This window comes from Mustela erminea, chromosome 20, assembly GCF_009829155.1.
Source record: "Mustela erminea isolate mMusErm1 chromosome 20, mMusErm1.Pri, whole genome shotgun sequence".
Taxonomy (NCBI): domain Eukaryota; kingdom Metazoa; phylum Chordata; class Mammalia; order Carnivora; family Mustelidae; genus Mustela; species Mustela erminea.
In genome coordinates, this window is record NC_045633.1 from 4,649,312 (window position 1) to 4,661,807 (window position 12,496).

Consider the following 12,496-nt stretch of genomic DNA (forward strand, 5'->3'; position numbering starts at 1 on the left):
CTGTCCCGGAGCCCCCACAGCAGCGCTGCGTCCCCCCACAGGACCTGCTGCGCTGCTGTCCGGGGACCAGCGGGTCCAGGTGGCCAAAAGCAAGGCCCAGCAGAACCACGCCCTGCTGGAGCGGGAGCTGCAGCGGAGGAAGGAGCAGCTGCGGGCGCCCGCGGTCCTGCCCGGCGTGCGCGTCAAGGAGGAGCCCGTGAGTGAGGAGGGCGAGGACGAGGAAGGTCGAGAGGCGGAGGCGGACCAGGAGCCCATGGACACCTCTCTCGGTGGCGGCCTCCACAACAGGCTGGCCAACGGGCTGCCGAGCGGGCGGGCGGCCGGCGGGGACAGCTTCAACGGGCACCCGCCGCCGGGCTGCGCCAGCGCCCCGGTGGCCCAGGAACTGAGGGCCTTCGTGGAGGCCACCTTCCAGAGACAGTTCGTGCTCACGCTGAGTGAACTCAAGCGCCTCTTCAACCTGCATTTGGCCAGCCTGCCGCCTGGCCACACGCTATTCAGCGGCATCTCGGACCGCATGCTGCAGGACACGGTGCTGGCCGCCGGCTGCAAGCAGATACTGGTGCCTGTAAGTAGAGCGCGGCGCGCCTCCGGGTGGGCGGACACGCCAGGCCGCCCTCTGCCCCTCAGGAGGGCTCCGGGCACGCGGCACCTTTCCCGGCAGGAAGGCAAGTGGGGGACCCTCTGGAGCGGCCTGCGCCCTGCTTGCTTTGGGGGAACCAGTTGTTTGGAGGCTGCCTGGGAACTCGGGAGGAGCGTTGGCCTTGGTCTGAATTGGTTCTCACGGGTTGGCTTCGTGTGAGCTTGCGCCTCTTAGGCTCTGCACCCGCCTCTGATGTGGGCACATGTGGGCTTTGGTACCCTGGGCCTTGGGTGAGGGTCCACTGCGGTGTCCGAAGACGCTAACCCCTTGCTTGGCCTACAGGAGGGCCTTGGTCCATGGGGGTCCCTGTCAGCCCTCCCATTTTTCAGGATGAGTTTACTCCTGTCATTTGATCTTTGCAATTTGAAGGTGTAGAAACTGATTTCCAGAGAAGCGAAATGAGATTGTGTGAAGGTCGTATACCCAGGAGGTGCCGGAGCTGGAAGCCGAGTGTAGCGGCAGCGGGGCTGAAATCTTTCCTGCTTTAACTGATGCTCGGACCCTTTGACCCGAGCCCACGGCTTGTGCCGCCTGGGCTCCGGCAGGCCGGTGTGCTCTGTGTTTCTGCCGCCGGGCCTGAGGCGGCAGCGTGAGCCAGCCACAGCCCGGGCTTCTCGCCCGCTGTGGGCACCGGCCTTGCAGTGGGAGAAGCGCAGACGCGGACGGCGTGTCGCAGACCATTTCCCTTAGCCGAGGGTGGAGAGGGCCAGGCTGTGGCTTCAGGACGTGGTGCTGGTCATTCTGTCCGCCAGGCTCTGCTCAGACCTGGCAGCAGGCAGGTCTGCTGTGGGACTGTGGCTGCCGGTTAAGGGAACATGGACATTTGCAGTTCAAGGTCAGAAGCACCTGTAGCCTCCGGTGATCTGAGGCGAAGGCCATCCTTGTGTGAGACTCACAGACTAGGACGAGAGGCCCTGGACCCCATGCTGCCTAGGCTGTCCCGGGACATCTTGCCCTCGTGGCAGGGAGCCTCGTTGGTGCAGTTTCCTAGGGAAGGTACCACGGTATGGGGGCCCTGTCCTATTTGGAGCCACCCTTGCCCACCCAGCAAATGGGTCTAGTTAGCTCCAGGATCCCTTTGTTGGAGCTGGGCCAGGCAGGGGAAGGGCGCCTGCCCAGGGTTAGCTAGGCCGCTTGGGGTCTGGGGTCCTATGGGAGAGGGACATGAGGTAGGCTGCTCTTAGGTACCCCTGCCCTGCTCCTTCCTCTTGGTGGGACTGGTGTCCCCAGGAGACTGTGGCCTCGCTCTGCTGCTCCCTCCCCACGATCCTGATGTGGGGACCTAGAGGATGGTCCCCTCCGAGGAGGAAAAGCCCTCCGATGCGTCCAGCCTCGGGGTGCTGAGGTCCAGGGAGAGTGAGTCGACTCAGTCCTGCCGTGTGTTAGATGTGTGAGCGGACACGAAGTCAGCGCTGAGCTGGATTCTCCCCTGGAGAGGGGGAGGCTGCAACACCTTGCTCCGCCTCTCTGGTTTCTGATGATCGAATGAGATTGTGCAGTTCCGGTCCCTCTGGGGCTTTATGCGGTAGGAGCGACCACTGTTGCTTGTGTCGTGGGGCCAGGGCTGGAAACCACGCTACCACGTGCCCGAGCCAGGCCCCCCCTTTCCTTGGTCTGCCTTCGGACACTGCTGACCCAAGTGGTGTGGTTTGCTTGGGAGTCGGGCAGGGCCTCTCACCTGTACCGCCATAGCCCTTGAGGGAAGGGGCTGGAAGGAATCTCTAGGATACTCCTAGGGTGGTGTGGGGGCGGGAGTGCTGCTCAGGACACGTCTCAGGGCTTATGTTTAGGGTAGGCCGATACTGGATGCTGGAGGTGAGCTAATGCCAAGCATTGTGAAGCAGAAACCAGATTCCCCTCCTTGTCCATTGAATCTGGGGGTTCCTGCTCTATCCTACTACAGCCCTAGTGAGTGGCAAGAGCCGGAATTGGAACCCCTGGTCTCACATGGGCTCGTTCCCTGGACGGGGCCGACGCAGAATGGGAGGGGGAGGGGCAGGGCGGGTGCACCAGCCGGTAAGGACGAACAGCTCACACCTGGGCCTTGGTTAGTTTCCCCCCCAGACTGCTGCGTCCCCCGACGAGCAGAAGGTGTTCGCCCTCTGGGAGTCTGGAGACATGAGCGACCAGGTAAGGTGACTTCTCGGCTTTCTCCCCGAGAGCAGGGATTGGGGGCAGGAGGCCTCTAGGGAGACCCAGATCACAGAACGTACACTTAAGATTTTCTAGCCCCTGCCCATTTTACACATTTTGGCTCTGTGTCTCTTGTGTGTTGTTAAGACAGGCTGGACCTGCCTGTCCTTTGAGTTGAAACGAGTGGTTCCCGATTGCCAGTCGACCAGCTGCATTAGAATCTTTTTTTTTTTTAATTTATTTGACAGAGATCACAAGTAGGCAGAGAGGCAGGCAGAGAGAGAGGAGGAGGAGAAGCAGGCTCCCTGCTGAGCAGAGAGCTCGATGCGAGGCTCGATCCCAGGACCCTGGGATCATGCCTGAGCCGAAGGCAGAGGCTTTAGCCCACTGAGCCACCCAGGCGCCCCTGGAATCCTCTTTTTAAAAATACATGTAGGCTCTTAGCACTGACGCCAGAGATTTAGTTCAGTTCTGTAGGAGCTAGGTATTTACCTGTTCAGATTTTTCTAAAGATTTTATTTATTTATTTGACAGAGATCATAATTAGGCAGAGGCTTAACCCACTGAGCCACCCAGGCGCCCCTACCTGTTCAGATTTTTAAAGAGATTTTATTTGAGAGAGCACAAGCAGGGGAGCGGCAGACAGAGGGAGAAGCAGACTCCCCACTGAACAGGGAGCCTGATGTGGGACTTGATCCTAGGATGCTGGCAGAAGGCAGGTACTTAACCAACTTAGCCACCCAGGCACCCCAACATGTTTACAGATCTTTCCTGAGGATTCGGCCATCCAGCCGGGCTCATGAACCAGTGACCGTCCATGTTTGTCAGGTGGCCTCTGGCAGTAAGAATCAGAAGGATTTATTAGAGCTCAGGTGCTGGTTTATAAGGTAGAAAGTGGTCCGTTTTGCCTCTTGTCACCCCAGCAGTTAGGGTCCCGAGGGTCCAGTGAGCACAGTAGGAGTCAAACCAGCATCAGTGTCTATTTGGTTATACTCATGGACCCTGAGGTCCAGAAATTGTCCTTAAATCATGAACTTGCCTCAAGTTTACGGATGAAGATTAAACTGCTCAAACACACGTCTGCCCTTTTCCAGGTTCTACCCTTAAGGTGTGGGGAGAAAGTGGGTGGCATCCCCCTATGGCCTCAGCAGGGGCCCCCACACTAGGGCAGTGCAGGGGCTCTTCCTGAGCCAGCCTCTGTGCTCTTGGCCAGGAGAGGCCTCGGAGTTTTCTAGTTCTCGCAGAGTCAGAAATTCAAAGAATTTGACCATTTTTTCTCCTAATCAGATTCAAAGAAAGGCTTATTTTTTAAAATACACGCGACAGAGCTTTCCTGCCCGGTCTTCACACAGCTGACTTAGTTGGGGTCTCTCCCTGCTTAGTTATCAGGAAACAACAAGTCCAAACTGCTTGCCCTCTGCGGGCACTTCCCTGGCTTTTCTTCCTCGTCCTGGGGGTCACGGCATGACCAGTGGGTCAGGTGTGTTCATCTTTAAACAGAAGTCCTGGGCGCACACGGACTGCGGTGTGTGGTTAGGGCCATAGCTTTGCCTTTCTTGTTTGGGGAGGATTCTCTTTTAGGTGACTGTTTTCCGCACTAACTTATTTTTGCTACTAAAGCACCGACAGGTTTTGCTTGAAATCTTTTCCAAAAATTACCGGGTCCGCCGGAACATGATCCAGTCTCGGCTGACCCAGGAGTGCGGAGAGGACCTGAGCAAGCAGGAGGTGGATAAAGTGCTAAAGGTATCCGTGCTCCGCGCCGTCAGCCCCTGGCTGGGGCGCCCAGGGCTGGCTCCTCCCGGCCTCGGGTGCTTCGTACATCTGGCCTCTCCCCAGCCAGGGGGTCTCTGCTCCTGATGCTGGAGGGTGCGGGCAAAGCAGTGAGCTGAGGGCGGTGTGGACGCCACCTTCGCAAAGATAACCGGGCTGTGAGTCCTGACTCGCCTCCCCGTTAGAACCGGGAGCAGCCGGCACACGCACCGCACTTGCAGACCCCAGCCTGGAAAGCTGCTCCCCGTTTCCTCCTGTCGTGCTGACCTCAGCCATCCGGGCCGTAATCTAGAGCGACTGCTGAGGCACCTTCGTTCTGGGTCTGCTTAGGGACAGTTTTTTGTTTTTAAGCTTGTGCTTGCCAAGCACGTTCATTTATGATTCCTTACTTTCTGGGCCCCCTGAGAGGAGGTGGCCCTGAGGCCCAAATGCGCTGTGAGGAGGCAGCTCTTGACTTCCCGTTTGTGTTCTATCCGTGCGTCGTGGACGGACTTGTGGGTTCTGTATGGGACAGAGTCGCCACCTTTCCTGCTCAGGTCCGCCCTTAACACCCCTCTCTGTCTCCCTTCCCAGGACTGCTGTGTGAGCTGTGGCGGCATGTGGTACCTTAAAGGGACAGTACAGTCTTGACAGTAGACCCAAACCGCTGACCCGGTGAACCCCAGCCCAGGGCAGGCCGGCAGAGCCAGCAGAGGCGGCAGCGGTCTCACGGCTTCGGAAGACACGGAGCAAGAGGACCCGACCGTGTCACGGCCGGAGCCTTGTGCTGTCTGGCGGACAGCGGGGGGCATCCGCAGCCGGGGCAGGGGCACTGAACCGAGATCGCTCCTAGGAGAGAGGGCAGCCGGGACCTTCATTACAGTATAGTTTGAAATTCCTGATGTATTTTGGTTATTATTTGGTTTCATTCTCATAATAAAGAGAGTGCATCCTGACCACAGGCAGGCTGATGAAAATCATGGTTTAATATTTTACTTTTCAGACTTAATGCCAACAAGGACTAAGTCACATTTGTTTACAGGATGAAGAAAACCTCAAGGTTTTAAGTAATTAAAATGCCTAGAAGCCAATATTTAGTCTTCGATTACCTATCTGCTAAGACTTCTGCCAATTTCATTAAACCAAATCGAATTGTTGCACTGCTGGGTGTCTGTGGCCAACTTACCTTTTAAGACAACTTTATGTAGCAGTCAGTCTCAGCTGCTTACATGAACCCTAGCAAAAAATCAGGATGAAGTCCATCTATTAATGTTTGCGTAAGGAAGCAAACCAAACCAGGTAAGTATGGAACAATGTACAAGTGAGGTTATCACCCTTTGATGTAAAAAATTTGTATTTTGTGTATTTTTAAAATAAATACTAACACTAACCTGGCATCGTGGTGCTACTGTCTTCTAAGGGCGACAGGAAGGCAGTGTTGCGTGAGCTCTCAGAGCCTTGCACGGTTTCAGGGAAGGGAACCGACGGACAGAGGGAGAACTTCGCGCTGCCCGGCAGGATGGTGCAGTCATCTACGATAGTGAAAACAAACGGGTAAAAATATATGTAGCCTAACATAATAGTTAAAACAGCAATATAGAATAAAAATGTTAGTACAAAAAATGTAAACTACTCCATTTTCAAGATCTGGTACCTTATACTTATGACGCTTGCAATTTGGACCAGCCATGGTTTAAGTGTTCATTTGGGACATGTATCTAATGGCGACCTTAGCAGATCTTGCAGCCCTAGAGGATTGGGGGCAGTGGTGGGGGGGAGCGGAGGAAGCTGGGGTGGGCAAGATACGAAATTCTGCTACCTAAATGCTAGGGCACTGCTTTGGGCACTAGAGCCACTATCTGACGTTTAGGTGATGGTCTGTGTATGCCCCTGTAGTTTAACAGGATGGTGGTACATATGTTCTTGGTACTAATTGTTAACAAACATAAGCCTGGAAAGCATAAAAAACTTTGCAAAGTGGACAGTGTATGTCCCGCTCTTGGACTTCTAATGGTGTACAACAGAGATGGAAAGTAACCAAGCGATGGGGCTCGTGGGGAATCCTAGCCTGAAACACGCTGGTAAGGATGGAGGAGTTAAACACTGAATTCAAGGGGCACCTGGGTGGCTCAGTGGGTTAAAACCTCTGCCTTCGGCTCAGGTCATGATCCCAAGGTGCTGGGATTGAGCCCCGCATCGGGCTCTCTGCTCAGCAGGAAGCCTGCTTCCCACTCTCCCTCTGCCTGCCTCTCTGCCTACTTGTGATCTCTGTCAAATAAATAAAATCTTGAAAAAAAAAAAATCCTATCTTTAAAATAAATAAATAAACACAATTTAAATAGGAAAGTGAATAAACGTAAGGAGTATAGGAAATATTTTAAAGGTGTAAAAATCAGTGTTGTAAGGTACACCAACCGATGAAAGAAAATGGCATAAGCCTTAAAACTGGTTGGAAAGAAAATTACAACAGACCACTTATTAAAAAGAGGAAAAGATCCAGGAATTTTCATGGTTGAACTATGATCACATCTTTGTGACAGACCCAAGGGTTTGTCAGCATATGAGGAGCCTCCAAATACTCCTGAAGTAGTGATTTAAAACCTAAGTAGTAAATTGCAGTAGCGTGTTAAAAAAAATAAGCAACTTTGTCTTGCAAAGGGTGAGGATCCTGGGAAGGCTTACCGTCACAGAAACGCGAGGGTCGTATGAGGACATGCACAATAAAGCTCATGCCGTGAAGAGAAAAAAATAATCGTCTCAGGGACTGAGATCTACAGCTCATTCCAGATATAAGTTCTTAAAATAGGAGTAGATGGATTCTCATTAACCTCATTAAAAAGTTAACCCGCTGCATCAAACACCCCACATAGTCCCTAGGATGGAGATCCAGGGTTACTCACCATAGTTAAGATCCTGGGTATACAACTTAGATTAAATGAAGGACTACATTAAAATAAAAAATTTAGACAAATGAGTTTTATCTAACAAAAAAGACAGAAAGGAGTCAAAACGTCTTCTCAGGGTGCCTGGCTGGTTTGGTAGAGCATGTGATTCAATCTTGGGGTTATGAATTCAAGCCCCATTTTGGGTGTGGAGGTTAAACTTTTTTTTTCAGATATGTCAACAGAATCAAAAAAGCTACTCTGAAAAACATTCAACAAAATAACAAATCAATAGCTTTCCTATATGCAACTACAGTAAGAAAATAAAACAGAAGTAGGGCGGCCTGGCTGGCTCAGTTGGAAGAACATTCTACTCCTTGATCCTGGGGCCATGAGTTCAAGCCCCATAGTGGGTACAGAGATTACTTACATAAAAATAAAACAGTATAGGGGCACCTGGGTGGCTCCGTTGGTTAGGCGTCTACCTTCTGCTCGGGTCATGACCTAGAGTCCTGGGGTGAGTCCAAGTTGGGCTCCTTGCTCAGTGCAGTGGGCCTCTCCCTCTCCCCCTGCCTTTCCTGCTGCTTATGTGTGTGCGCTCTCAAATAATAATGAAACACATACATACACAGATACATACCTGTTTTAACAGAAAAGATAATATTCAGGAGGTGTGTGAACCTTCTAAAATCTGTAGCACCTAACTGATAAAAATTTGGGAAACAGACACAAAGACCCCTGGAAGAACCAGAAAGCATACACCCTTGGTTTTGGATTGAAGTCTCTGTGTTATAGGCTGTACTTACTTTAACCAGTTTTTAAACTTGATCCCAATAACCATTTCCTGGCAAGAACCAGATAAGCTAACTTTAAAGGTCATATTGGGAAAAACAGGGGAAAAGGGAAATACTGAAGGAGCAGTGAGGCAATATTTTCTTAACAAGAAAATATCAAGCTATAAAAGCGATTAAAAACTGCCATAGAGGGCATGAAAGCTAATCCTAGAACAGAAACCAGTTCAAATTCAAATTCACGTAGACCTTTAGTACTGATTCAGGTGATTTAAACTGATGGGGAGTAGGTGAAGTTTAGGAAGATTCTGGAAAGACGGTAGTGTGAGAAGCACCAGCCATCTCTCCTGACCGAGTCACCGACTGCACAGGCAGAATTTGTCTGATGCAGTGATTTTAGAACAGAGTCTAAATAAAGGCTTGTAACTTCCAGGGAGAACCAGGATTGTCCGCTGCTGACAGTTTGGGTCAACTTTGGCTCCTAGTACAGTAGCAACCACCCCGCCACTAGCCATACTCACGGAGCAGCTTGCAACAGCTCGCAGGAACCTCAGTGGGCAGAAAGCCCTTTCGAGTGTCAGCAGTCTGCCCTGATGGCTGCTTCCGGCCAGACAGAGGTGCAGAGGTGGTCGCCGCTGTCCCTCCGCCCCCGTTGTTGCAAGTCTCTCCAGTGGAGGCTGAAGTGACCGCCGGGGTCAAAAGGACTGGCGTGCTCCCTGCCCCGCCCGCTTCGTTTTTCACTTTTTCCCCTTTGGGGAGACATTAAAAACTAGGATATTTTAAAAATGATCACATACACAGAGAAAACTAGAAAGTGACTATGCACGCCCAGGGAAAGGCTCAGAAAAGGCCTGAGAAGACCTTAAGTTTACACCTCAGGCTGATCCTCGGCACAGACACGGCCTACAACAATCTAAAGAAACAAAACAATAACCAAGAAAACCAGCAGAACCTGGGAGAGGGTGAGAATCTGAATCTTGGAGTTACCACATTATCAGATTCAAATGTCTGGTGTTCGAAAAATCACGAGGCATACAAAACCAGGAAAATAGGGGGCACTCAGAGGAAAAAATAAATCGACAGAAACTGTCCCTGAAAGACCTAAAGGCAGATATAGTAGACAAAGACTTTAAGACAAATGTGTTTTAAAGACCTCAAAAGAACAAGAGGATGTAGACAGTCAAGAAAATGTGTGAACGAAATGGAAATGATAGAACTAAAGAGGAAAAATAATTCTGGGGCTGAAAAACAATGGAAATGAAAAATTCACTACAGGCATTCAAAGGCAGATTTGAGCAGGTAGAAGAATCAGCAATCTTCTGTGATGGAAATTATTGCATCTGAGAAATAAAAACAACTGTGAAGGAAAGTGAGCAGAACCTAAGGGACCTGTGTGACGCCACCAAAAAGACCAATATATATATTGTGGGAGTCCCAGAGGATAGAGAAAGGAGCAGAGAATGTATGAAGAAATAATGGCTGAGAACTTCTCCAACTTGATGAAAATGCATGAAGATAAACATTCAAGCAGCTCTGTAAACTCCAAGTAACAAACTCAGACCCACTGAGACACATTGTAATCAAACTTGGCAAAAGCCAGAGAGAATTCTGAAAAGCCACAGAAAAGCAAATCCTCACATACACGGGATCCTCAATAAGATAATCAAAAGGTGCCTCGTTAGAAACTTTGGGGCCCAGAACACAGTGGGTCAATAGAGACAAAGTGCTTCACAAACAGTAAAACAAAAACTGTCAACCAAGAACCCTATGTCTGGTAAAACTGTCCCTCCAAAGTGAGGGAGAAGTTAAGACATTCCCAGGCACCCAAAGTTGAGGGAGTTCATGACCACTAGATGTATCCTGCAAGGTGAAAGGAAAGGGCACTAGACAGTAACCTGACACCCTAATGAGAAAGATTTCAATAAAGGTGAATAAATGTCTAGACAGTTCTAAAAGCCAATCTAACACTGGTTTGTAATAGTACTTTTTGTTTTCTACATGACTTAAGAGACTAATGCAGGGGCGCCTGGGTGGCTCAGTGGGTTAAAGCCTCTGCCTTCCGCTCAGGTCAAGGTCCCGGGGTCCTGAGATCGAGCCCCATGTAGGGCTCTCTGCTCAGCGGGGAGCCTGCTTCCTCCTCTCCCTCTCTCTCTGCCTGACTCTCTGCCTACTTGTGATCTCTCTGTTAAATAAATAAAATCTTTAAATAAATAAAAAAAAAAAGACTAATGCATTTGGGGCATCTGGCTGGCTCCGTCGATAGAGCATGTGACTCTTGACTTTGGGGTTGTGAGTTCAGACCCCACACTGGGCATAGAGCTTACTTTAAAAAAGAAAAGAAACTAATACATTTAAAGAAAAAAAAATCAGTGTGAAAGTAGTATTACTGCAACCTTGTTTTTTTAAAGATTTTTTTTGAAAGATTTTATTTATTTGACAGAGGAAGACAGAAAGGGAACACAAGCAGGGGGAGTGGGAGAGGGAGAAGCAGGCTTCCTGCTGAGCAGGGAGCCCGATGTGGGGCTCGATCCAAGAACCCTGGGATCATGACCTGAGCAGACGCTTAACTGAACCACCCAGGCGTCCCTGTTTTCTTAAAGATTTATTCATTTTAGAGAGTAAGCAAGTGAGCGAGAGCACGGGTGGAGGGGGCAGAAGGAGAGGGTGAGGGACAGAGAGAATCTCAAGAGACTCTGTGCTGAGTGCAGAGCCCAGTGTTGGGCCCAATCTCATGACCCTGAGATCACTACCTGACCCCAAACCAAGAGTCGGATGCTCAAGCGACTGAGCCACCCAGGTGCCCCCTGTAACTTTGATTTGTAAATCCAAATCTGGTCCTCTACGTCATTTTGAGACCGACGCGCTGCCTACTGCGCTAAAGAGGCACCTTCTGGTCTTCTATGTAATTTAAAAGACTAATATGTTAAAAAATATATTAATTTATGTTTTGGGGTATACAGCACCTGTAAGGGATGGGGTTGGAGGTGTAAAGGAACAGAGTTTTTTGTTTTGTTTTGTTTTTTGTTATGGAAGAAAAGCTAGTATAAATTCAAATTCTGTTTTAACTTTAGGTTGTTAAATGTATTCCCCATGCCAATCAGGAATAAAGTAGCTGTAGAATATACACGAAAGGAAATAAGGAATTTTTTTTTTTTTTTTTTTGACAGCCAGAGATCACAAGTAGGCAGAGAGGCAGGCAGAGAAAGAGGAGGAAGCAGGCTCCCCGCTGAGCAGAGAGCCCAATGCGGGGCTCGATCCCAGGACCCTGGGATCATGACCTGAGCCGAAGGCAGAGGCTTTAACCCACTGAGCCACCCAGGGGCCCAGGAAATAAGGAATTTAAACATCTCATTACAAAAAAAGAAAAAACCATCCGCTAAACCCAGAAGACTCCCAGTGCAGGAAATGACGGACAAAAACGCTGTGAGGCGGCCAGAAAACAAGTCACAGGATGAGAGAATTTCCTCATCAAAATTACTTTAAATGTAAATGGTTAAACCTCTCCAATCAGAAGACAGATATGGGCAGAAGAGATAAAAACACATCATTCAACATGTATGGACCTAGAGGGCATTATGCTAAGTGAAATAAGCTAAAGAAAGACAAATACCATTATTTCACTCAGATATAGAGTTTAAGAAACAAATGAATAAAGAAACAAATCAGTCTAAAATACAGCAAACAAATTGGTGATTGCCAGAGGGGAAGGAAGTGGGAATGGGTGAAAAAGATGAAAAGAATTAAGAGTTCACTTACCTTGAGCACTAAGTAATGTACAGAACTGCTGAATCATTATATTGTACATCTGATACTAATAACAGTATGCTATGCTTCAATTTACACACACACACGATCCAACTAGATGCTGTCTTCAAGAGACTCACCTGAGATCCAATGATACAGGGCACCTGGGTGGCTCAGTGGTTTTAAGCGTCTTTCAGCTCAGGTCATGATCCCAGGGTATTGGGATCGAGCCCCACATAGGGCTCTCTGCTCATCTCTCTCTTTCTCTGCTACTCCCCCTGCTTGTGCTCTCAAATAAGCAAATAAACAAATACATCTATATCTATTTATATCTATAGGAAGAGAGAGAGAAATCCAACAACACAAACAGGTTGAAATTGAAATGATGGAAAAAAAGATATTCTAGGGAAATTAGGAGACTTTAATACCCCATTCACAATAATGGAGAGAAAAACTGGACAGAATATAACTAAGGAAACAGAGGATTTAACACAATAAGGCAACATATAAGGCACACTCTACACAACAGAATACACATTCTTCTCAAGTGC

The 12,496-nt window shown here is 49.3% G+C and overlaps 1 protein-coding gene across 4 annotated transcripts in view; it reads left to right on the forward strand.

Annotated features, from left to right (window-relative positions):
* The window catches only part of POLR3E (RNA polymerase III subunit E), a 38,085-nt gene extending 32,580 nt beyond the window's left edge, over positions 1-5,505 (forward strand). For all 4 annotated transcript variants that reach the window (XM_032327511.1, XM_032327512.1, XM_032327510.1 and 1 more), the window contains 4 exons: positions 42-568; positions 2,696-2,773; positions 4,397-4,522; positions 5,123-5,505. In XM_032327511.1, coding sequence (XP_032183402.1) covers positions 42-568; positions 2,696-2,773; positions 4,397-4,522; positions 5,123-5,179 — 788 coding nt within the window. In that variant the 3' untranslated portion in view covers positions 5,180-5,505. The remainder of the gene's footprint in view (positions 1-41; positions 569-2,695; positions 2,774-4,396; positions 4,523-5,122) is intronic.
* The last annotated feature ends 6,991 nt before the right edge of the window (positions 5,506-12,496 follow it).